Below are 25,014 nucleotides of genomic sequence, written 5' to 3'. Positions count from 1 at the left end.
ATTTTACATGTTTCTTTCTAAAAACTAAATAATTATTTTGCACATTTTATTTTAAAAATTAAATATATAACAAAAAATTGAATGGATTTATGAACATAATACATCAAATAATTATTTTACATGTTTCATTCTAAAAACTAAATAATTATTTATTTTTATTAAAATAATTTTTCGCACATTTTATTCTAAAAATTAAATTAAATTTTGAAAAATATAATATATAACAGAACAATTGAATGGATTTATGGACATAATAGATCAAATAATTATTTTTGAATGTTTCATTCTAAAAACTAAATAATTATTTATTTTTTTCAAATAATTATTTTGCATTTTTGTCCTAAAATTAAATTAAAATATGAAAAAAAAAATTATGTAACAGAAATTTTGAATGGATTTATGGACATAATACATCAAATAATTATTTTACATGTTTCATTCTAAAAACTAAATAATTATTTATTTTTACTCAAATAATTATTTTGCACATTTTATTCTAAAAATTAAATTAAATTTGAAAAATTAAATATATAACAGAGAAATTAAATGGATTTTTGGACAAAATCACATAATAGATCATCCATATATTTACTGTAATCTGTAAATATTTATTATTAAAATTTATATCATAGAAAAAAAAATTAGAGAAATAAATAAATATTTATAATCTAAAAATAAAAAATTAGAAAAAAAAAAAACAAACTAAATTTTTCATATGATAGATCAATCTTATGGAATTATAGACCATGTTAGATCAATTTTATATGTACAACATACTCAAGTCTCAACATATAGGGTTAGATACTTTGATCACATAAAATTGAAGAAATTATATATATATATATATATATATATTATTCCAAAAATTGAAATAAAAATTAAATAATCAATTATTTAGAAAAAATTAAATTGATCCATGGACATGGTAGATCATAAATAGATCTACAATATAATCAATTTCTAGAGGTAGATCACAAGAAAAAACTAATTTTTTTTATTTTTTACTATTCTGGAATTTCTTTAAATATTGACAAAAATCTACATATAGCATCAAAATACATGGGATGTTTTGCACAAAAATAGTAGATCAACACATATAAATATGTTTTCAAGCATCCAAGCTAAAAAAAAAAAAAAAAAAAAAAAACACAAAAAGATTGGTTGAAACTGCAAAAAAAAATGAGAAAACATACCTATTTTCGCTCCTTTTTTAACAACCTTGAAAAAGTTGTTGGATCTTGCAAACTTGTAGATGTTTTGGTGGATTTTCAGTAGACTTTAGTCTCTTGTAATGGTATGAACGTTTCTGAAGAGTTTAGGGAAGAAAGAGGGCTTTTGAAATGGGCTTAAAAGCCCTTTTTCGAAGAAGGTTCTATTTGCATTTCTGCCACAATTAAATCATACTATATCGGTCGATACTCTATGATACATCTTCGATACAATGAATAGATATGACACATTCAATGTGGTACCATGTACCATGCCGAAAACCTGCCAGAACGATACATATCAACCAATACGGGCCGATACGTAACAAAATTTTGAACCTTGATTTTAGCATCACTTTTAAATAGCTATATATAATTTGAGAAATACATAATATATATATATTATATGTGTACGCATCCCACACCTATTTATTTTATATAATGTCAGTTGGACTCAAAGTAAACCCGACTTTAGACACCAAAAGCCCCAACCGAAACCCAACCTGACTTTTAGGTAAAGCCTGAGTTTTCTACCCTAGGCTCAGCTTGGGGCCTGAGAACTCAACCAGTAGGGCTTTGGTTAGGTTCGTCCAAGTGTAGGGATGGTAATTTTTCTCGTCCCTGTCGGGCATCCAACTTCCCCAACCCATTGGGTCAGAGATGGGGATGAGGAGTGAATTCCCTACCTTTCCCCAACTCCGATAAAGTTCTTTTACAAAATCCTTTTTATATTAAATAATTTATATATGATATATTTAAAATTAAAATTCAAAAAAGAAAAAACTAAAAAAATAGAAGGCGAAGGCATATCAGTTAAAGTTCCAATACACAAAGGCTATCAATTAAATAACAAACTATTTAAAAATATTATATAAATTGAATCTATCAAATCCATTAATCTAAATTTTATATAAAATGTATTTTTTAACTTCAAAATTTTAATGGAATAATTATTTTAGTAATTAAAATTTATGAATTTTCATATAACATGCATTTTCAAAATTTTAATAGATTTGATATATTTTAAGTTAAGATTACATATTTTTATAAATTACTAATTTATATTTTAATTTACATTTTATAATAACATATTTATTGTTTACAAAAATATAAATATTATTTATCAAACATTTAAGAATTAATTTTTAGCTGAATTTTTTTGTTAATGTTAAAAAATAAAAATAGAAAAAATGATATAATAATTCAAATATAATAGTTGGATATGCTTTATGCCTTACACTTTAATGGATTATAAAATAATATTAGCTTTATGCCTTGGACTCTTGATTGGTGCATTATTAATAAAATTGTATAATATCTACATGTCCTGTTATATTAATTATAATATACTTCTTTATATATATCATTTAAATATACAATTCATATATATTTATATATTATTTATAGTTGTTTTGACATTAAACTTAATGCTATTAATATATTTATGAAATCTGTGCACATTTTCTTAGCGTATTCAAGCATTTTCATGTTTTTTCGTTCATATCCATGCACTTTGCAAGTATATCTGTATTCATATCCAAATTGTCCAATACAATATCGATACTTTGAATTATGGTATTATATATATATATATATATATATATATCAAAATATATTTAAAATATTTTTATATTTTAAAAATTCTTATTTTTAAGTAAATTTATTTTCTAAAAATAATTTTAATTTAAAAACTTCAAGGATTTGAATCCCTAGCAGGGAATTCACCCCCATCAGGGATCAACGATGGATGGTCATTTTTATACCTGGTGGGGATCAGAGTTGGGAATAGATGTTTGTTTCAAAGTCAGGTGGGAGACAAGGAGCATTGTCCCTACTCTATTGAGATTCCTATCCAAATGTCAGTCCTATTTAAACGCCTAAAGAGTCTTACACAAGGCAAATTAATTTAGAATTTAAAAAGAAATCTCCATTCTCCAAGTTCCTCTACACCATGTATTGTATCCATGAAAAACTACTTGCCCCAAAACACCTCACCGCATGTCGAAAATAAGTTCAGTTTTATAGCTAAGTTTTACACTATAAGCTTAAATGAATGATTATTATTAGTTGTGGAAACAACCAATATAATGTAGGGAAACAGCTCTAATAAACTGTTGAGTTGAGCATGTGACCAGTCCACTGGGTCCCCCATCTGATAGTCTAAATTGACCATAAGATCCTTCTACATGGCAAAAATAAAGATCTTCAAATATGGAATGATCCTTCATAGACCCAATTATGGCACCTTTTAATGTACGAAAATGTCTACTCAAAATTGATTGAGTGAGGACAACTCAAATTTCTTTTCTGATTAGAGCAAGTTGTTGGGGGTACAGATGAAATATAAAATGATGTCCGACACCTAAATGGCATGAAATCGGCCAAACTGAACGATACGTATCAAACTATCAATATAAGCAATGAGATCTATATCTCCCAAGTTCCGTGTGGCAAATGTTATCCTGATAAGTTAACTTCACATGAGGGAAAAAAAAAAACTTGTGAGCTTTGTTTATTTGAATAATTAGAGCAAAAGATCGAGAGAATTCAAGTGATTCCATGTTTTGTTTATTTGAAGAATGTAGCTCCTCGAATTGGCCTTTCCTATTGCTCTACTGCAAAAGCAACAGTTTGAAAAAAAAAAAAAAGTTTGAAGTCAAATTACAATCGTATATTGAATAGTCATTAACAAATTAAACCAAAATTGATCAAAATATTATATATTGTCTAAATCGGATCAGATAGGAGTGGGTTCATATTCAATCCAATTGTAAACAGATCAAATTTGGATCATCCCAAGCACACCTAATATATATATGAGAAAATCTATGATGCGGAAAATATATGGTATGGGAAGCGTTTTGACCAATCAAAACACATTCATGAATTTTGATAAATAACATCTAATTGGCTACCATATTTATGATTCTAGGTGATTGGTCAGAAAATTTTCAGATATCATATCTTTTTCATATCATAGTCGAATATATATATTAAAGTAATAAAATCAGGCCAAACTCCTTCCCAATCAAATACGTGGCAACCCTTTTGTAAGACAACTGTCCTCCCAGTAATTTGCAAAATAAAGAACAATCTGAGTAATGGTCTTCCGAATTTTATTAGAAAAAGTAGACATGTCAACAATCTGAGAAGTGGCCATTTAAGAACACAGCCCACTTCCATGCAAAGTCACATGTCATTCGAACTCTTTTTGACAAAAAGTGAGGAGTGGGAAGCTCCCACTCTCTATCGTTTCCTAAAAAAAAAAGGAGAATATGCAACATTTCAATTTTCATCTCTGAACAATATGCAACTTCATCCAACCGAACTAGCCATCTTTCTGCACATTTTGAGAGGTTTGCATCTCTGAGAAGTCTGCAAATCAGAGAAATCTACAACCCAGAGAACTCTGCAACTTATACAAGTATGCAATTTAGAGAAGTTTGAACTTCAAGAATACTTCAATCGGTTGGTCTACTATATGCTTTATTTTTTTTTTTTTAGTAGTTATTTAATGTTAAATCGGTTAGATCTGTTCAAGAGTTAGGGTTCAGTAAAATCAGTAAATTGGTTAACTCTGTTCACCGATGAACGTTATCACAACTGATTTGTGTTTTCAATTATTTTTTTATTTTTTTTCAAATTCTATTGTTATTTTCTTCTAATTTTCGAATATCTAATGCATTTATAAGTTCAAAATGGGTGATAAATCACCGTTATTTGAGCCAATAAAACCTTGGAGTCGCGTTAAGATGTTATGCGGATCGGATCAGGTCGGGTCTGATCTAAACTAACACTTTAACTGTTCCTTAATAATGACCCTGGTATTTTGAGCCAGTTTAAGCCTTTAAGGTATTTAAACTGAGTCAACTCCCAACAATTGTGGCTTATTAATTAAGGTATTTAAATCATTCAATTGTTGCTTATTACTTAAGGTATTTAATTAATTACTACTACTTAAATACACGTAATTAATTACTGATAAGTAACAGCAATGAAATTAATGATAATTTTTAATTCGGATAGATAATTAATTAAGTGTTGAAAACAAACCCGGTTTAATTAATTACTGATCATTAATAATGATTGTAATAATGCTAATCATTAATTTGAATTTAACCATTTAATGTTTATATTAATTCATAATTATAAAGTAATGATAATTACTAATATAAGTATCAGTTATTAATTATTAATATATTTTAAAAATTACTCAATTTATTACGACTATCATTTTTATTATTAATTGTTTATAACAGTAATTCTAATATTATGATTAAAATATTATAAAAAATAGTATAACTACTATAATTAATTATTATTATATCAATATAATTTCATTATAATTAATACAAGTAACCATGGCTAGCAAATGTGAATTCATTAAATGAATATTACTATAATTACTATAATTAATATTTATTTCTGTTAATAAATGCTGTTAAACGTAATTTATTACTTTTCATAATTAATTTCTGTTAATTATATTACTGTTAATTAATAAATATTTTATTTTTAATGTATTTACATTAATATAATTAAATACTGTAATAAATATTAGATGTATTTTTCATTATACTGTTAATTACATATTAAAATACTATAGTTATAATCACTAATTACAATTTAAAAATAATTTCTTTACAATTGAATTACTGTTAATTGTTGTTAATTAATACCTAGTATTTTATTACTGTTAAATTTAAAACCAATTTAAATATAATTACTGTTAATGCTTTTAATTACTGATAACGGGTTTTCTGGTTGAACTCCTAATTAATCTGAATTAGTTTCTTACTGTTAAATACAGTAGTTATTTACTCTTAATTACTGTTAAATAATTCTGGGTTTTAATCAATATTGTTAATTATTTAAAAATACTATAATTATTAAATTTAATGTTAATTCCTGTTAATTATTAAATATAATATTATTTATTTAAAAATAATTACTGTTAATTAATAAATACATTAATTTAATTGTATTTATAGTAATTTATTAAATTATGGATAAAAATTATTATATTATTAATTATAATTACTGATATTAAATAATCTTCATTATATATCGATAGTGTTCGTAATTATAAATTCGTAATTGACAATATTAATAAATCTGAGTATTAATAATAAAAATAAATATAATATTAAAATTACCTATTGTAATATCAATAATGGGAATAATAATATTTGAAAACAATAAATTAGCAAAAGTGTTTTTAATAAATTGACCAAAATTACTGAAAATATAAAAATTAATGTCAATGTTAGAAAAATAAATTTAATTTTACTGAAATAAATTTTCCAATGAAAGGCTATCAATAATTTTTAATTATGAAATTTATATTTATTAATATTTTAATTATTTATTAATTTTTCACTAATAGTTGACGAAAATAACTGAACAGATTAATATATACTTATTGCTAAAAAATTACTAAAGTTTGTTAATGGTTATTGAAATTACTTATTTTAATTAATGTCATGAGTAATTATTATTTTCAAATTTTAACATTTTCAAAAATTAATGTCATTAATTAATTACCAATTAATAAAACCAGAATAGGTTGATTTTAAATATTGTTTTGAAATCTGAAAAATATATATTAATATCAAAATACAAAAAAAAAAATAATTGTTGTGAGAATTCGTTAGAATAGTTCTAATAATTGGTGACATTAGTAATTTTAAGTCCTGAAAATTCTGATGATAATTGGTTTTATTGTTTTGAAATCTGAAATTATTGAAAATAAAAATAATAATATCAAAATATAAAAATCAAAACAATTACTAAATATTTATTACCATTTCAAGTATATTTTGGAATATTTATTATATTTTAAAATAACTAATAATTACTTAATATACTTATTATAAGTTATTACAACTAATATCAAAATCTAAAAATTCAATATAATTTTTAAAAATTTTGAATTACTGAAAATATTATTACTTTTCAATAATAGTTCTGAAAATATATCTAAACTTTCAGTAATAAGTTTTATTAGTCTGTAATATTATAAATGTTGTTGAAATTTTACCCTTCAACAAATGATATAAGGGTTCACTTTTCCATTAAATCACTTTGTCATCATATTAGATATTGGGATTTCCACCCCACTAAAAATGTAAAAAACAAAATATAATTGAAAAATAAAAAAGACCATTTTCCTCTAACTCGCCATTCAAAGGTGATTTGGTCATAAAAATTGTTATTCATGCTGAAATTTCAACAATTTTTTGTATGATGCATTGTTAATTTTTTTAATTAAATGAAATTTTGTGCTAATTAAAAAATATTTATTGTTAGTAGAAATAGGATACTGCAAATGATGTTTATTTCCTTTCATTATATGACAATTATTATTCTTTTTTATGTACTGTGATTTTATTATTTTTAATATATCTTTCATTAGACTTTTATGTATAAAATATTCAACATTGTATATAAAGTTATTATTTCTGTAACGAGGACTACGGAATTATATAACTAGCATTATCAAATAGTTCAAAATTGAAAACTAATTCTCTTCAAAATTTATATATATATATATAAAACAAATAAGTTATTCACTAGTGAGAAAAAAAAACGTAGGAAGTCCTTTTCATGTTTATAACTAACAAATAAGAGTAATCCCTCCCCATTTGTGGACCATGTGAAGTGAAATGTTGAACTTATCAAGCCTCTGGCTTTGCAGATTCTTGGCTGTCTTTACTTCATCTGTTCCCATAAAATAGTCCTCCCGCAGTCCTACCAACACGCTTTGGACCTCTCATACATATCCACATCGGATCACTCGTTCATGTTGCCAACTTGCCATTCCTCAACTTTAACTTTTGCAGGGGGGAAGGATTTCCTCGAGACAGTTGAACTCCACTTCTTAGCCCCAAGTCCTTAACTACTAGGCTCTGAATGGACCATCATCTTTCTATTTCTCTTATTTTCTATCAAATCAAACATAGCCTTAAGGATTCACTTTAAACCCCTACGTTTGTTCAAGAAAATTTGAAAAGAAACCGTTTTACTAATTATCAGGTTAATGGAATTTTCTGTAAGGCTCAGTTTGGAAGGAGTACAAATGCAAATATCTACAGTACAAATATATACAAAATAATACAAAATATAAGGTTTTGCACTCTACAAATTTGTATTTGTACTCCTCCCAAACTGAGCCTAAATAACTATATTTATTCATGAGCCAATTAGGGAAGAATGATATTAAGGCTGAAACATAACCCATTATGTGGCCACTGATTGGAATTTTTGACTGCAAGGAATGTGCACCCAACTGCATGGCATAGACCATAGAAATGCACTGTGAATTCTAGTTGCAAAGAAAAAAGGGAGTTGATTTGAAGAAATAAAATTTGGTTTAGTGAATTCTGGTTGTTGCCAAAAAATTCATTGACAGACACTTGGGAAGAGAAAATCTGTTATGTACAGGTTAAACTTTAGAACCCATACAATCATGACAAGAAGCAGAAGCATAGGGTAGTAGTGGGCTTGTTTCAACTTATAGATGTGGGCTCAAATCTTCCTATTGCAATTTTATGCTATAAAAATTATGGCTTGAAAAAAAATAATGAGAGAACAATGGCTAAAATATAGGAGTTAATGATGTGAGAGAGAATGAGAAGAGTTGATGGTGTGATTTGAATGGAAAGAATTTAATGAGAGAGACGATGAGAGAGAAAGGCTTAAATAGAGAAGTTAATGAGATGAATTTGAATTTAAATTTGAACAATGTGGTATCAGCAGATACATTGTCCATTTCAGTCTGCTGAAATCCCCATATCGGGCATATCATGTCATATCGGTAGGTTCCCCCGATATACCTGTTTACAAGTGCTCTTGGGAACCCATTTGAAAGGAAGAAAAATAAATAAATAAAAGGCATGTGGTTCAAAGTGCCAATACACATGTGTATCGATACTTTGAACCAACGTTTTAAAACACAGAGGCATGACACAAGGCATTCCACTACCTAGAGGTGTGAGGCATAGTTCAGAACATAAGAGGCGTAAGCCTCCTGAACACAAGAGAGGAGGGGGGATGAAGAGGAAGGAGGAAGAAGAAGAGGAAGAAAAATCTCATTTTTCTTTATTTTTAATAAAAATCTTTTATATTAAGAAAAATGAAGATGCGTAGCACTACTTAAAAGGGGAGGGCCTTTCTTTCCCCTTATCTTCCCTTCCCTTTCCTTATCTTTCTTTTTCTCTTTTTTTTCTTTCTTTTTTTCTTTTTTTTTTTTGTCTTTTTACATGAGGTGTGCATGAGGCGCATGAGGTGTACGCCTCTAGCACGCCTCATGAAAAAAACATATGAGGCGTACGCCTCAAAGGTGTTAGCACCTCTGGCATATGCCTCAGGCCGTTTTGGGGGCACCTCGCCTAGAGGCACGCCTCTAAGCATACGCCTCCCACACCTTTTAAAACACTGCTTTGAACCATCGTATCAGCCAACACAAACCCAAAACGGATGGATGATACAGGCAGCATATCAATCGATACTCTGAATACAGGTAGAATGGAAAGGAGTTTCGGCCATTCCATCCATGCTGCATGCTAGTAATATGAAAAAACAATATGTATTGGCCAAAAAATATCCTACTTTAAACAATGATTATAATAAATAAACCTGTATCCGTATCAATTCCTCTTATGGTTGAAGTTGCACAATCCTGTCCTATTGTCACACCTTTTGCCAAGATATCTTAGCACCTAGCACCAAGAAACTTTCCAGTACATGTAATGGACAATGACAGTCCTAAAGCAGTGTGATGCACAAAAAAGGCTAGAGAAGAGTCAGTTGTAACAAGGGAGGGTGGAGATGAATAGGGGTAATGGGATTCCCTGCAAGCAAAAACTCAGAACACACTCTGAAAGCATGGACATCCAGCCGCACATTGGGATCATCTCCCAATGAATTTAGCCTACATATATGGGAGATATTCCCAATATGTGGTTGGATGGTATATGAACAGAGATTTTGCTTGCAGGAGATCTGGGATCTAAGTAGGGGTCCTACAAGTTTCAGATCTGGTGGTTAGATTTCTAGGGTAAAGGTAATTTGGGCAACTAACGAAAAAGAATATATTTGGAAAAACAAGTTGGCAGTTTGCTAACCACCAAAAAATGAGCAGGAAACTATATTCCGGCAGTGAAGCACTTTAGAGTAGGAAGAAAAACAGAAATATTGCTGTTAGAACATACAACAGAGAGATAAATCACTTTAGAAGAAGAAATCAAAGGGAAGACACACGTACACACACACACAGAGACCCAGTCATAACCAGAATTCACTAAACAAGACTTTTGTTCATCAAACTAACTCTTCTAATTTTCAATTACAATGGCTCTATTTATAGAATTGACACGAGGGCTCACATCTCTCTTTAATGATTTTCCAGGTAATGATAAAAAAAAAAAGACTCCTCATTGCTTTAAAACTACAATAAACCAAAATATAATAAATAATAAGAGCACTAAAATATGCACTCTGCCTTCTAAAACAACTTTAAATACTTATTACTAATATTACTAGAACTAGACAAACGAAAGATAGCTCCAAAATAGAAACTTTCTAATCCCATCACAAAAGTACACCCTTTTACTCAAATAACCATAACTTCCCAAATAAACTGGATACACAAGATTTTAACATTGTTGTGCAGGTAATTGAGAAACCTATATAATGACGCACCAAATCAAGTCAATTGGACAAATTTAGATCCCTCAAACTTTGTGAGTCTATTAGAGTTGTGGTGGTCTCAATTTCACTTTGAAGGTTCAGCAAGCTTTATAGTTGGTAAGAAATTAAAATGCCTCAAGGAGAAGATAAAGGTTAGGAGGAAGCTGGTATTTAAGGAGTGGAGATAAGAAGGAAAGAGTGTGGATATCATAATGGAGGTGGATAAAGCTGAAGAGAATGGACAAATCTCACAGGAAGATAAAGGAGGTGAAGTGCCAAAGCGAACTTTGACAAACTTGCTTTCCAAGAGGAAATAAAATGCAGACATAAGGGTAGAGGGAGGGTGATAAAAAATACAGATTTTTCAACAAAATGGCAAATGCTAGAAGACGAGAAAATCTAATAAAGAATCTGGTCATAGATGGGGAAGAGGTAGAGGATGAAGCAAGAATTAAAAGGCAGCAGAATGTTACTAAGGCTGTGTTAGAGTCGGCAACATAAGGGTAGTTTGGTCATTTTCCTTTTATTAAAGATGAGTTATCTATTTTGTCTGTGTTTAAGTTGTCTGTCCCATACTTGATGGGGGATAGAGTTGTTTTTGCATTCTAATGCAATTTGCAAAGACTAAAATATAAGATGGGTTGGCTGAGAGTGATTGACTTTCTTTTCTCTCTAGCCGAACCCTTTCTTTCTCTCCTCTCTTCTTTATCTTCTTTCTTTCTTTCTTTCTTTCTTTCTTACTTCAGACCTAGGACTGAACTAGTGTTAATCAAATCATTCACACGGTATCAGAGCACTAGAAAATCAGTTTAGAATCCACTTTTTCTCCTTTCCTTCTCCTTGGATCGCCATATCAGACATGGTTTTTGAAATAAGTCACAAACCAATTGGAGGTTCGATAAGAGGCCAAAAAAGAGTGGTCGTTTTTCCTACTAGGAGGTAACTATGCCTCCAGTTGCTGTGGTGGTGTTCGTCTCGGTGGTTTGCTAGAAACCCTCTAACTGATGACTCGAAGAGCGCTGGTTGTGGACAAGTGTGAACAGAACCATATAGTTGACTGGATTTCGACTATGTGGAAATGCTGATTGATAGGTATGCATATGGACTGCTTTTCTCTTTGTTTACATCTGCATGTGTGCGACAGTGGTAGGGTTTCTTTTTTGGTGCTAAACCCTATGACAGCAGTAGGGTTTCTTGTAGTTGAATTCCTTCTTTTGTGGTGTGTGGTGACCTTTTATTTACAATAGCAACAACCGGAGAGGGTAGTGATAATAAAACTGGTTATAATTTCCCCCAATTACCTAAATGTACAAATGACCTCCATCAAATTAAATGGTGATAACTATGTGCCATGGGCTAAATTGGTGGAAGTGTTTCTGAGAGCCAAGAAGAAGGTAAAACATGTGAAGGAGGAAAAACCCTCTTCTGACTCTCCGAGGTATAGTGAGTGAGAACAAGAGGATACACAGGTTATGACTTGGTTGTAGAATAGCATGGAGCCTAAAATTAGTGTGAATTTTATGTTCTTGGATACAACTAAAGAGATTTGAGACCATGCTAAGAAACTTTATTCTGGCCAAGATAACACCACAAGAGTATACCAACTTTATCGGGAGTACTTTAACCTGAAGTAGGGAAATCAGAGTCTAGAGGAGTATTATGCAAGTACGAAATATCTTCCTAATGAGCTTAATGTGTATCACCCTTTGACTTCAGATGTTAAAATTCAGCAGCAACGGGAAAAGTTTGATGTGACAAGGTTTTTAATGGGATTGAAATCTGAATATGGACCTGTTTTGGCGCAAATATTAGGCTCATTCAGGTGCACATATTGTGGATTAAATGGACATATTATCAATGTTTTAAAAAACGACCCAGAACCGGAACCATGGCCACTAGTTTCCGGGTCAATGATTCAACCGCCTGGGTCAACAGGTCATTGAACCATTCAACAGTTTTTCCCCAGGATCGGGTTTGGGGTAAAACAGAACCGGTTGCCAGGACAGTTCCCAGGTCGAATAATCCAACCATCCGGGTCAACAACAGTTCAAAAACCATGCATATTGTTAACCTCTGTTATGACTTACATGGTCCACCCAATACTTGGGCCAATCAATGCTCAATGCTATGACTAGTGGTGGTGGCACAGTTGGTGAGAACCAATAGGCTGATCAGACACCCTCAACATCTACAGGTGCTTCTGGAAGGAAATGGTGAGTGTCCCACGTGATGAGTACGAGAAATTTCTTTAGACATCCTCTTAACAGAATACAGCCACTCTTGCTCATTCAAGTATGGCTTGTTTGGCATCCAAACCTTCACATTGGATTATTGACTCTAGAGCCTCTGATCATATAACTGGGACTCTGTGTGTTTTCTTCTCTCCCAATCTTCCACATCATAAACAGTGACCCTTGCTAATGGTTCTACTTCTCCCAATTGTGGTGTTGATGATGTTGACATCACATCTTTATCTTTATCCTTTGTCTAATGAGTACCCAAATTTCCTTTTAACCTCATGTCTATTGGTAGATTGACTAAATCTCTTAATTATTCCATAACCTTTTACCCCTCTTCTTGTGTTTTAGGATATCAAAACAATGATGAAGATCGGAGGAGGGCATAAAGCAAGTGGATTGTATTACCTTGATGGTGATGGTACAAAAGTAGCAATTTAGTCTTCTTGCATCATGTTTTCTCATCAATCGGATGCCCATGTCTATCCTTGGAAGTCAATCACCTTTCTCATATTTGTTTCTTACTCTATCTCCATTTCCTCTTACTCCCAGAGTTTTTGGTTGTCTGTTTTGTTCATAATTAGACATGTTCACGAGCCGAGCTTCAGGCCTAACTTTACACTGCATCGGGTCCAGGCTTCAGGCCAGGCCCATTCAAATTTTGGCAAAAGCCAAGCCCGAGCCTGGCCCATGAACAGGTCTATTCATAATCTAGGGCCTAGGCTAAATAAGTTAGTTGCATGTGCTACAAAATGCATCTTTCTTGACTATTTCAAACCCAAAGAGGGTACAAGTGTTACAACCACAACTATCATCATGCATTTATGTGTTCTAATGTCATTTTCTTTGAATTTGCTCCATTATTTTCTAGTTCTGATGTTCCTCCTCCTGTGTTTCCACTTCCAATTCCAGTTGAAGACCCCATTCCTATAGTTCATGTTGTGTCCCAGTCATCATCTTCTCCAGTACAGGTTAATATTGAAAGGCCACCAATCACACAAGTGTATACTCACAAAAGAGCATTGGCTCCTCCAATTCATTCCTCGTCGACGGATCCAGTAGTTGTGCCTCCTTCTAACTTTGATTTTACCATTGCATTGTGCAAAGGTAAACGTAGTTGTACATCTCATCCTATTTCCCATTATGTTTCTATTACTCACCTTTCTGCTTTTCGTCGACAGTTTATATCTCTGTTATCCTCTGTTTCCATTCCTAAGAATGTCTAGGTCCTCTAGCAAACCATTGCCTCTCCAGGGTGGCAACAAGCAATGGAAAAGGAATTGTCTGCACTGCCACACAATCACACATGGGAGCTTACCACTCTCCCTCTTCGTAAGCATGTTGTTGGATGTAAGTGGGTACACAATAAAATATCTTCCAAATGATAGCGTTGAATGGTTGAAAGCTCGGTTAGTAGCAAAAGGCTACTCTCAATTGTATGGTGTTGACTATATGGAGACATTCTCTCCTATGGCTAAGATTGGCTTAGTTCGGGTGTTGATTTCTGATGAGGGCAGATTTGGCCCTCTAGTGAAATTGTGACACGTGGCACATCATGCCAACTAAGTATGGCCTCCAGGCAACTCACCATAAGCAGCTCGCCACAGGCAGCTCGCCACAGGCAACTCGCCATAAGCAGCATGCCACTACTCGCCATAAGCAGCTAGCCACAGGCAGCTCGCCATAGGCAGCTCGCCACTACTCGCCATAAGCAGCTTGCCACTGACAGCTTGCCATAGACAGCTTGCCATAGACAGCTCGCCATAGACAGCTCGCCATAGGCAGCTCGCCACAGGCAGCTTGCCATAAGCAGCTCGCCACAGGCAGCTCGCCACAGGCAGCTCGCCACAGGCAGCTCGCCACAGGCAGCTCGCCACAGGCAGCTCGCCACAGGCAGCTCGCGACAGGCAGCTCGCCATAAGCAACTAGCCACAGGCAGCTCGCCATAGGCAACTCGCCATAGGCAGCTCGCCACAGGCAACTCGCCATAAGCAGCATGCCACTGCTCACCATAAGCAGCTTGCCACAGACAGCTCTCCATAGGCAGCTCGTCACTTGTAGAGAAGCTCGGTACAGGAGTAGTTTGGCGTATCGCAAGAAGATCTCCTGCCTGACGACCTGGCCTAGACATTGACCCGCCGACTGACACAGGCGCCGACCTGACAACTTGGCCTAGACACCGACTCGCCGACTGATGCAGGCGTCGCCCTGACAACCTAGCCCAGGCACCGACCTGGCCGCCTGACACAAGCACCAACCTGACGAACTCAAGGAGTTCACCACCATACCCCAGTTCTGACGGGATGTGACGAGTCTTGCCGTTTGGAGGCTTTTCACCCACCTAACCCGTGAGGACTCCGGTATATAAAGACCTCACCCTCCAAAGGGGAAGGAGAGGGAAAAAATGTGGAGGTAATCCCTACTCTCTAGCTCTCTCGTTTCTCCAATATTATCTTCAAAGCTCTCTACAATCAGAGTGCTAACTTAAGCGTCGGAGAGCCCCCGCCGGAAAAATACCCCCGGGTCCTCTGATTCAGTTCTCGCAGGTCCCTCAGCTCCCGCCACCTACAAAGAGGAGGAAAAGATGGAGTTCTTGCAAGTCCCTTAGCTCCCACTGCCTACAAAGGAAAGAAGACCACCTCATGCAGAGGGGAAAAGATGGAATTCCCATAGGTCCCTCAGCCCCCGCCACCTACAAAGAGGAGGAAAAGATGGAGTTCTCGTAGGTCCCTCAGCTCCCACTGCCTACAAAGGAAAGAAGACCACCTCATGCAGAGGGCAGTCAGTTGCGCTGCACCAGGGAGCTCCACCACTCTAAGTCACAGGCCTAGTAGGGAGTTCGCCACCAGGCAGTTCGCCACCAAGCAGTTCGCCCCCAAGCAGTTCGCCACCAGGCAGTTCGCCCCCAGGCAGTTCTCCACCAGGCAATTTACCACCAGGCAGTTCACCACCAAGTAGCTCATCACCAAGGCACGTCACCAGTGGGTCAAATAACGAGGTACTTAGCCAAAAAAATTTTACATCACAAAACATTGGTACGCGACCAGAAACGGTTACATCAATTTCTTTTGCAATAATGTATGATTGGCCCCTCTTTCAACTTGACATTAAAAATGCTTACTTACATGGTGATCTTCTTGAGGTGGTATATATGGAGCAACCACCAAGGTTTGTTGTTCAGGGGGAGGATGATAAAATTTGCAAACTTAGGAAGGCAATTCATGGGTTGAAATAATCTCCACATACGTAGTTTAACAAATTCAATGAAGTAGTGAGGGACTTTAGCATGAAACAGTGCCAAGTAAACCATTTTGTGTTCATCTATGAATCAGAGGCTAGAAAGATTTTGTTAGTGGTTTATGTGGATGACATTGTCATAACTGGTAGTGATAGCAATGGGATTGATAAGTTAAAGACAGTTCTACATGATCACTTCCAAACGAAAGACTTGGTAAGCTGAAATATTTTTTGGGAATAGAAGTTGCAAGATCAAGACATGGTATTAACTTGTGCCAAAGAAAGTGTGCCCTTGATTTGCTTGAAGAGACAAGGTTATTGGGTGCCAAACTGGATGAAATACCTATAAAACCAAATGTTGAGTACTGATGTAAGTGAAAAATTTGAAGATCTTGGGAGGTACAAGAGGTTGGTGGGTAACTTGAACTACTTGACTATTACTCAACCAGATATATCATTTGCAGTATGGTGAGTCAATTTATGCAACATCCCCAAGTTGTACATTGGATGCAGTTCTAAGGATTATTATATACTTGAAGGGATCTCCAAGCTGTGGACTGTTATACAAGAGTGAAGGAACTCTTTAGATAAAGGGGTACACAAATGCTGATTGGGTAGGGTATTGTACCTTCCTCGGTGGCAATCTGGTGACTTGGAAGAACAAGAAACAAAACGTAGTAGCAAGAAGCTGAATACAGGACCATTACTCATACTACATGTGAACTAGTGTGGCTGAAAAACCTTTTGCAAGAGATGGGGTTCTTAATTGACAGGCCTATGAAGTTGTACTGTGATAACCAAACCACAATCCACATCTCTTCTAATCCAGTTTTTCATGAAAAAACAAAGCATATTGAAGTTGACTACCACTCTGTACGAGAAAAGGTAATTAGTGGAGTGGTAAGTACAACACATGTGAGTTCAAGAAACTAGTGGGCTAATTTGTTTACAAAAGGGTTGAGTCGGGGAAGAGTGGATTACATATGTAACAAGCTGGGATTATATGATATATACTCTCCAACTTGAGGGGGGAGTGTAAGAGTTGGCAATATAAGGGTAGTTTGGTCATTTTTCCTTTTAATTAAAGATGAGTAACCTATAGATCAGTTATCTATTTTGTCTATGTTTAAGTTGTGTGTCCCATACTTAATGGGGGACAGAGTTGTCTTTTGTATTCTAATGCAAAGTATAAATATAAGATGGGTCGACCGAGAGTGATTGACTTTCTTTTCTCTCTAGCCGAACACTTTCTTTCTCTCCTCTCTTCTTTCTCTTCTTCTTTCTTTCTTACTCCAGACCTAGGACTGAACTAGTGTTAATCAAATCATTCACATGCTGCATTTGGCATTCCTTATTTTAAGGACTTATCTCCTTTTTGAAATCAAAAACTTGGTGTTCATAGGGGAATTTTTACTGCAAAAAGGAGATAAGTCCTTAAAATAAAGAATGACAAATGCAGCTAAACTTTACAAGGAAGAATGGAAGAGAAAACCTAAGGTGGATGGGCTGGAGTTCAGTAGTTTGTTAGAAAAACAGATGAGGAATTTAGAGAGGGTGTTTACGAAACAAGAGGTATGGGAAGCAAAAATGAAATGGAAGGTGATAAAGCTCCTGGCCCAGACGGCTTCACTATGAAGATTTTCAAAATGTGTTGGGGTTTCCTAAAAGAGGATATAATGGCAGTTTTCTCAGAGTTTCATTCTTCTACTGCTTTAGAAAGAAGCCTAAACTCCACTTTTATTTCTTTTATCCCTAAGAAAAAAAGGGGGCTGAAGAACTTAAGGATTTAAGGCCGATCAATCTCATTTGGTAGTGTTTATAAAACATTATCCAAAGTGTTAGCCAAAAGACTCAAATCAGTTGTGGGTTATGTTATTTTGGAGTTCCAAGGTGCTTCTATTGAGGGAAAGCAGTTGGTGGATGGGGTTCTAGTAGTAAACAAACTAATAGACACCCATGTTAGGAGTACAAGAACTGGATTGTTGTGTAAGATGGACTTGTTTGGACGTGCCTCGAGGGGCATGGTACAAAGGTGGCTTGTAGAAACAGGAATGTAATATGTTTTACATCACATTAGCTACTTAAGTAATGCAATTGAGGAAAAAAAGAGATTGTGGGTTTTACATGCTTGAAAATGCTATATGCTTGATTTTAGTTTTAATTTTTCATTTGAATACGCTTTACATGTTATGTTTATGTATTTTAATTTTAGATAATAGGTTTTTAAAACATTTATTTTAACATTTAAGTTTATATTATTTACTAATAGTATGTTTAAATTTTTTTTTCTTTTGCATTTTTAATAGTTTGGCTTTTTTTAATTTTCTGACATTTTTTTGTTTTTTTTTTTTTTGCCTTGGTTCAAAAAGGTTTGTGCCTCACCTTTGCACCTTGCGCCTCAGGCACAAATTGCCCCTTGTGATTTTAAAACACTAAGGACGAGGAAGGGGACAAAGAGGAGGTGCTTGAAGAGGATATATGAGGGCAAAGGTCAAATTGTATTAGGAGGAGCTGAATGAGAGGAGGAAGGATGAGGGTGGTAAGCTGGATTGTGAGGGGTTTCAGGGAGAATGATGAGGAATTACCGTCCAAAGGTAGTTCTGTTACAGGATAGCTGGAATCATGCAATGTGGCCTGAAGGAGGAGATATGGGGAAGGAATGGTGGGGAGTAGATGGTGTTGGACACTATAGGGTTTTCAGGGGGGCTAATCATATTCTGGGATATGAGGGTATTCAGGAAGATAGATGAAGAGATTGTTGTATTTTGTCTCAGTTTTGTATCAGTCTGTGATGTTCAACTCAGAGCTGTTTTGTTTTGCATGTTTGGTGCCATCTTGTCACCTTCTGGGTTGTATCTTTCTTTTTACATTTAATAAATTTTCATTTACTCTCTCTCAGTCCATGCAGGACTAACAAAGCCTACCTGACCTCATCCAAAGTTGTGTGGGTTTACTAAATTGGGCTTAGGTTGGTAAACTCAGGCTTTGAACTCAGAATGGGCTTGGAACCAACCCAAGGTCTAGGTCTTAGGTTTGGGCCAGAGTTGGCAATAAACCCCAACCAACCTGCCCAAGTTGCACACTAGGTCCTAAAAATAAACAAACAAAGGGCAGCTCCAAAAGAGATAGAAAATTTGAAGCTTTCTAATAACATCATAGGCTTTTTCCCTATTACTAAAATGGTCATAACTTTTTCAAAACGCATTTGATTGACAAGATCTTGGTTTTGTTGGATAGGAAACTGAAAAACCTATGTATGACCTCCAAATTAAGTTTAATGGACTTTCACTTGAAAAAGCTCCTTTTGGATTTGATAGAACTTCAGTTTGCCTCTTCACTTGAATCAAATCTTTATATTTCCAAGTCAAGCCATAAGATTCTAAAAGTGTTTGTCGATTCTAAAACATTGACTGACTATAGCAATGGATTTAAAAATGAATTCAGATCAATTCACTAAAACAAGGCATTTAAAAAAAGCTTACATGTCAGAATCAAATCCAATATTCCAAAACCCTTCAGGGGTCATAGGAGGAAGATACCTGTACCGATGCCTTGAAACACCATCATGATGCTCACAGCGAAAGTTGTGTTTATTATTATTATCATTGTAGGCACCTCTATCATCAGGAAGAACAGCATCATAAAACTTCTTGCACTGCCTGCATTCAATTCCTTTAAGATTCTCCCTCTCAGCTTTCTTCCTTGCTGGCTCCACATACTTGACACTTTTTAACTCAGTCCTTGCAATTGATATTTTCCGCCTTCTTGAAGCAGGATCCACTCTTATGACTGGTGGTTCATTATTTGAGTCATCAGGATCTTGGCAGTTTGAAGCTGGGATTGGATTCACAGCTATGTCTTGTGTTTCATCATCTGAGGCATTAGGATCTGGGTCTTTTGAAGTTGGAACTGGAAAATCAGTGATTTTTTCCTTCATAGCCTTGTTCAGGTTTTCTTTAGCTTTCTCCATGGGAGTGTCAAGAAAATCATCATGTGGATCTGGCCCACCTGGTTCCTGATGAGACCTTGTATTTCTCCAATAGGAAACTGGTCGTTTTGTGCCAACTAGTGGCTTGGATTGCTCGCTGATGGGATATTTCGGGGGGTTAGAGGAAACAGAAGTAGAAGGGGGATGGGAGTTTAAGCATTGATTTAATTTAACTGTCCCATCATCCACCAACTTTTCTTGGAAATTGGAATCATTCTCTTCATCTGTCTTGGAAAGGTTGGAAATGTCTGGATCCTTCTTCTCAGGATCTGTGAAACAAGACAAAACAAGAATTGTTACTATGGTCTCTGCAGTAACACCGAGAATGAGTTTGTGCATAGCTTTACTTCATTAAAATTTGGTATATTTGTCTTATTTCCTGAAGAGATGCTCTATATTTAAGGCAAGCATCCTTAAATGGAATGTAACTTTAATTGAAAAAGCCACTAACTTAAGAACTTTCTAATGAAGTACCTGGTGTATTTTCAAGAATCAAGGGTTCATTTTTCAGTCACAGTTGGAGAATAAGAAAATTAAGTATAAGATATTCTTGCCTTCTGAAGTTCTTGGCTTGTTTTGAAGTTTTGATGAATCAATCTCCTCTTCCACAGTTAGATCAAGCCTTCTACAAAGAAAATTGTATTGAGACTTCAAACGTTTGTAAGAACTTAGCCAATGTTTTCTTTTCCGCTCCTCTATTGAAGCATTGTACATGTACCGAGCAACATCATCATGCAATGAATCCTGTAATTTCTTTCCCTTAACTATTTCTTCTGTCTTCTCTTTGAGCTCATTTTGAAGTTCATCGATGTTCTTCTCAACACTCTTTATCTTGATCAGTAGCAATTCCTTCTCTTTTTCATTCTCACTTAATGATTTTTTATTATTTAATTCCTCGGACGTTTTTAACTCAATCAGATGGAATAACTTCTCTTGCAGTTTCTTGCCTTCACTTACTTCTGCAGTCTTCTGTTCAAGTTTCACTGTTAACTCCTTAACATTCTTCTCTAGATTTATTAGTTGCGTCTGGAGATTTACCATCTCGTTGGATTTTGACTCAGCCATTGCACGTAAGTTTTCTTGCAATTTTGTTCCTTCAGCCATTTCTTCAGTCTTTTGTCTGAGCATGCATTGGAGTTCATCAATCTTCCCTTCTAAAATTTGTGTTCTGGCCAGGAGCTCCTTTTTATTTTCTTCATGTTCCCTCAACGACTTATTTCTGTTCACTGCCACTGCAGTATCAGATTCAATCTTTTTGAGTAACTTATGTAGCAGTTCCTCTCCCTCAGCTGCTTCTTCAGTCTTATGACTGAGCTTGTACTGGAGCTCTTCAATTTTCTCCTCTAGATTACCAATTTTGGCCAGAAGCTGCTTCTCATTGTTTTCATATTCATTCAAGATCTGTTCATTATTCACCATCTCAGATGTTTTTTCTTGCAGCTTCCTCCCATCATCATTTTCCTCTGTCTTTTTTCTGAGCTCATTGACCTCCTCATTCTTCTCTAAGCTTAATTTGGCCATAAGCAGTTTACTCTCTGTTTTGTGCTCCTCTAATAGCTTTTCACTATCCATCAATTGCTGTTGGAGAGAAGCAATCAACTGCTGGTTTTGTTCAAGCACCTGGTTCTTTTCAGAAAGCTCTTTTATCTGGCGTAACAGACAGTCTTCCTTATCTCTCCATTCATTTTCTGCAACCCTCCTACCTTGATCAAAACTTCCCTGCAAACTTTTACATCTCGACTGGAACTTTGGATAGAGCTGGCTGCAGAAAATATACTCCATTTGAGAAATCTTGTCTTTCACTTCCTGAATTGTAGCCACCAGTATGGTGCTGAGACCAGAAACGTAAATTGCTTCATCATTGTCAATAGAAAACCCTAGCTGAGGAGATGTCTTCAAGCCACCTTCCATCTCTTTAATGACTAAGATGACAGTAGAAATGCGTCATCAGCATTATCCAAAAACAGAGTAAAATTGCCCAGGTTTACTAATATAACGTATAGCAAGTCTCCTCTAACGTTATCCCTGCACGGCCCAGCTAGATCATTTTATATGCGAGCTCAAATCCCTCAAAAACTAACTCGGTTTTATGTATGCGTAAAATCTTGAACTTTAGCAACTCCTGCTGGTACCTCAAGAACCGAAATCCTAAATAATCACCCATATAGCATTGCAGATACATTCAATTTCCATCATCATCAACATAAATATTTTCTGTAAATCATGGAAAGAAAACATGGAACCAGAAACTGCAGAAATCTATGTCAGTTTATAAATAAAAAATAAAAATAAAAAAAAAAACATGTAAACAGCGACATTCCAATAGAAACTACAGTATCAGAACAGAGAGACTAATACAAATGACGTTGAAGTCTAAAGAAGTAGAACAATACTGAAACCTTTATTTGGATTAAGTATTTAAAGAAGTGAAAACTAGCGGATCCTATGAATTAAAGACGAAGCTTAGACGTGCAACTCAAACCTAAAGGAAAAATATAACAAATACATGTCTGAGACTGAGTTCTGAGAATGAAACCTACCTGTATGGTGGCTTTTTCATACGATCCGACCCTCTCTCTCTCTCTAACAAACTTGAAGTTGAAAGTTCGCAGTGGAGAAACTCTGCTTATTATTTTTCCCGCCTGATTCGCGCGGCGCGGATATTTTCCAATTTCCAGAAGTGGAATGCTAGTTAGACGTACGTATCTTTTGCGAACGCTTCAAAACACGATAGTACAAAAATTTAAAGACGAAAACACCCTTATTTACATATTGTCATTTGTGTTTGACGTCTTCGTAAGCCATACGCACGCATTACTTCCACGTCCACGTGTCAAAGAGGCAGGAGTAGTCAACTTATTTTGCTTTCCCGTCTAACGTAGAGCAGATCCGTTCAATTACGAATCTGGATTTGCTCCTCACTGAGCACACCATACACCGAATTTACAGTCCCATCCCTCCGTGTATTGCGATCTATGAATAACAATGCAAAGTATAGAAGATATTCTCAATGTACATCGGGATGCATTGTGAGATTGGTGTGAGGAGCAAATTCAGACTCTTCAATTTCAGGCTCTTTGGCCAACGAAACCATGATCAGATTGGAAAATTGGTCATCTAAAACCAACCGATCACTAGTGATTGTAAAGAATTGATTTTGTCCATAGTTCAAAAGACAGCTTAAAAATGCCATTTGACAAGTCTTTTTTTGAAAGATCGTCTCAAAGATTGACAATCAAAAAAACATTATGAGCTTTCACATAAAAAGACCACCTGTTTGTCACTATCTTTATTTCCTCCCGCTATCCATCTCCTTCACCCTCTCCCTCTCTCTCCCACAACAATCACAGCAATACAACATACCGGGGAAAAAGCATCCCAACTGATATACATATAAACCCACGAATCATTGATAAGCATATATATAAACAACAAATATGACAAATAATAAACCCATTACTCGATAAAGCAGAAAAACTGATACGTCATTAGAGATGATAAATTAGTAGAGCTGTTAAAGCGTTAGATCTGATTAAACACTAGAAATGATCAAGCAAGAGGACTGATTAAATACTATAACTGATACAGCATTAGGATTGATAACTCATTAGGACTGATATAATCATAATAACTAACAATTCATTGGAAATAATGAAGCTCCATTCAAAGTGATAAATCAGTAGAGTCGGTAAAGCAAGATAACCCATCAAACAATAGAACTGATAAAGCAACATAATTGATAAATCCGTACAATTGATACAGCAGCACTATGATTGATAATTCATTAGGGTTGATATCTCATTATAACTAATAAATCATTAGAAATAATGAAGATTTAAAACTAATAAAGTATTAGGCCTGATAAAATACTACAACTAATAAAGCATTAGAAGTGGTAAACCATTGGAATTGATATTGTGTGTTTTTACCACTTAGAGGTTATGGCGGTTCGCAGATGGTCTAGTCTCAGTAAGTCTAGAGAAGGTGATAAGGAAAGAGAGAAGACGTGAGGAAGAGATGATGGAGTTGCCCCCTTTGTGAGAAACCCCATGTCAAAATTATTGTTCTCCCCTGGGAAGAATTGCACTCTCCCTTTTATAGAAAAAAGTTAAGGTTATTAAGAAAGAAATTATTTCCTATTAGGAAAGATAATATTTTTTATTAGGAAATGAGATCTTTCCTTTTGTTTGATTATATTAAAAGTTCATTATTAGATAATCTTATCCCTTTTGAATTCTCTCTGTTTGTGACCCTATTATACTGACGTACCGTGGGTGATGTCATTGTTTGGCGGGCATACTTTCATTAAACTCACATGCGCAATTTAAAGGTGCACGTGTAACTGGCATTTATTCCCGGTCTATTGTGAACAGTTCTATAATGATGTCAGGTTCATCGCAACTCCACGCATGTTTAGGACCCATCGCAAATCCATGCATGTTCGGGGTTCATCACAAATCCGTGCATTCTTAGATTTATCACAGATTCGCACTAGCCGAAGTTCATCACGACCTATCTCGGGTACGAGTTCAGCGCAATCGCAAACGTGCGATGGATTATGGATTCATTGCAGGCATCCATGTAACATTGGTTTGACACCCTCAGTACTTTGATGGTCTTAACGACCATTATGTACCTACATTAGCCCCCCATG

At 34.7% G+C, this 25,014-nt stretch overlaps 1 protein-coding gene across 3 annotated transcripts; it reads right to left on the bottom strand.

The window, feature by feature from the left end:
• Positions 1 to 3,472: 3,472 nt before the first annotated feature.
• LOC148872573 (protein gamma response 1) lies at positions 3,473 to 23,036 on the bottom strand. 3 transcript variants are annotated; one of them, XM_088967625.1, is made up of 4 exons: positions 22,901 to 23,036; positions 20,915 to 22,609; positions 19,912 to 20,629; positions 3,473 to 3,823 (listed from the first exon to the last, which is right to left on the bottom strand). In XM_088967625.1, the coding sequence occupies exons 2-4, from the start codon at positions 22,269 to 22,271 to the stop codon at positions 3,733 to 3,735; spliced, it is 2,166 nt and encodes a 721-aa protein (XP_088823751.1). In that variant the 5' UTR covers positions 22,272 to 22,609; positions 22,901 to 23,036; the 3' UTR covers positions 3,473 to 3,732. The 3 variants fall into 3 exon arrangements, with proteins under 3 accessions (XP_088823751.1, XP_088823753.1, XP_088823752.1); XM_088967627.1 differs by lacking the exon at positions 3,473 to 3,823 and adding an exon at positions 4,449 to 4,548; XM_088967626.1 differs by lacking the exon at positions 3,473 to 3,823 and having other exon boundaries at positions 19,709 to 20,629; positions 20,915 to 22,508; positions 22,901 to 22,960.
• Positions 23,037 to 25,014: the final 1,978 nt, after the last annotated feature.

This window comes from Nelumbo lutea, chromosome 2 (genome assembly GCF_056320005.1).
Source record: "Nelumbo lutea isolate HS-2025 chromosome 2, American lotus-T2T, whole genome shotgun sequence".
Taxonomy (NCBI): Eukaryota; Viridiplantae; Streptophyta; class Magnoliopsida; order Proteales; family Nelumbonaceae; genus Nelumbo; species Nelumbo lutea.
The sequence above is the reverse complement of the archived record's forward strand: the minus strand, read 5'-3'. Positions and strand labels throughout refer to the sequence as shown.

Bases quoted from the DNA above. Each gene is read 5' to 3' on its own strand.
- LOC148872573 (XM_088967625.1), bottom strand. From the start codon at position 22,271: ATGGAAGGTGGCTTGAAGACATCTCCTCAGCTAGGGTTTTCTATTGAC. The intron at 20,630-20,914 runs GCAAGAATATCT...CTTGTTTCACAG, and splicing joins CAAGCCAAGAACTTCAGAAG to ATCCTGAGAAGAAGGATCCA. The intron at 3,824-19,911 runs GTATCTTCCTCC...TTGCTTTTGCAG, and splicing joins GTTTCAAGGCATCGGTACAG to TAGAGCAATAGGAAAGGCCA.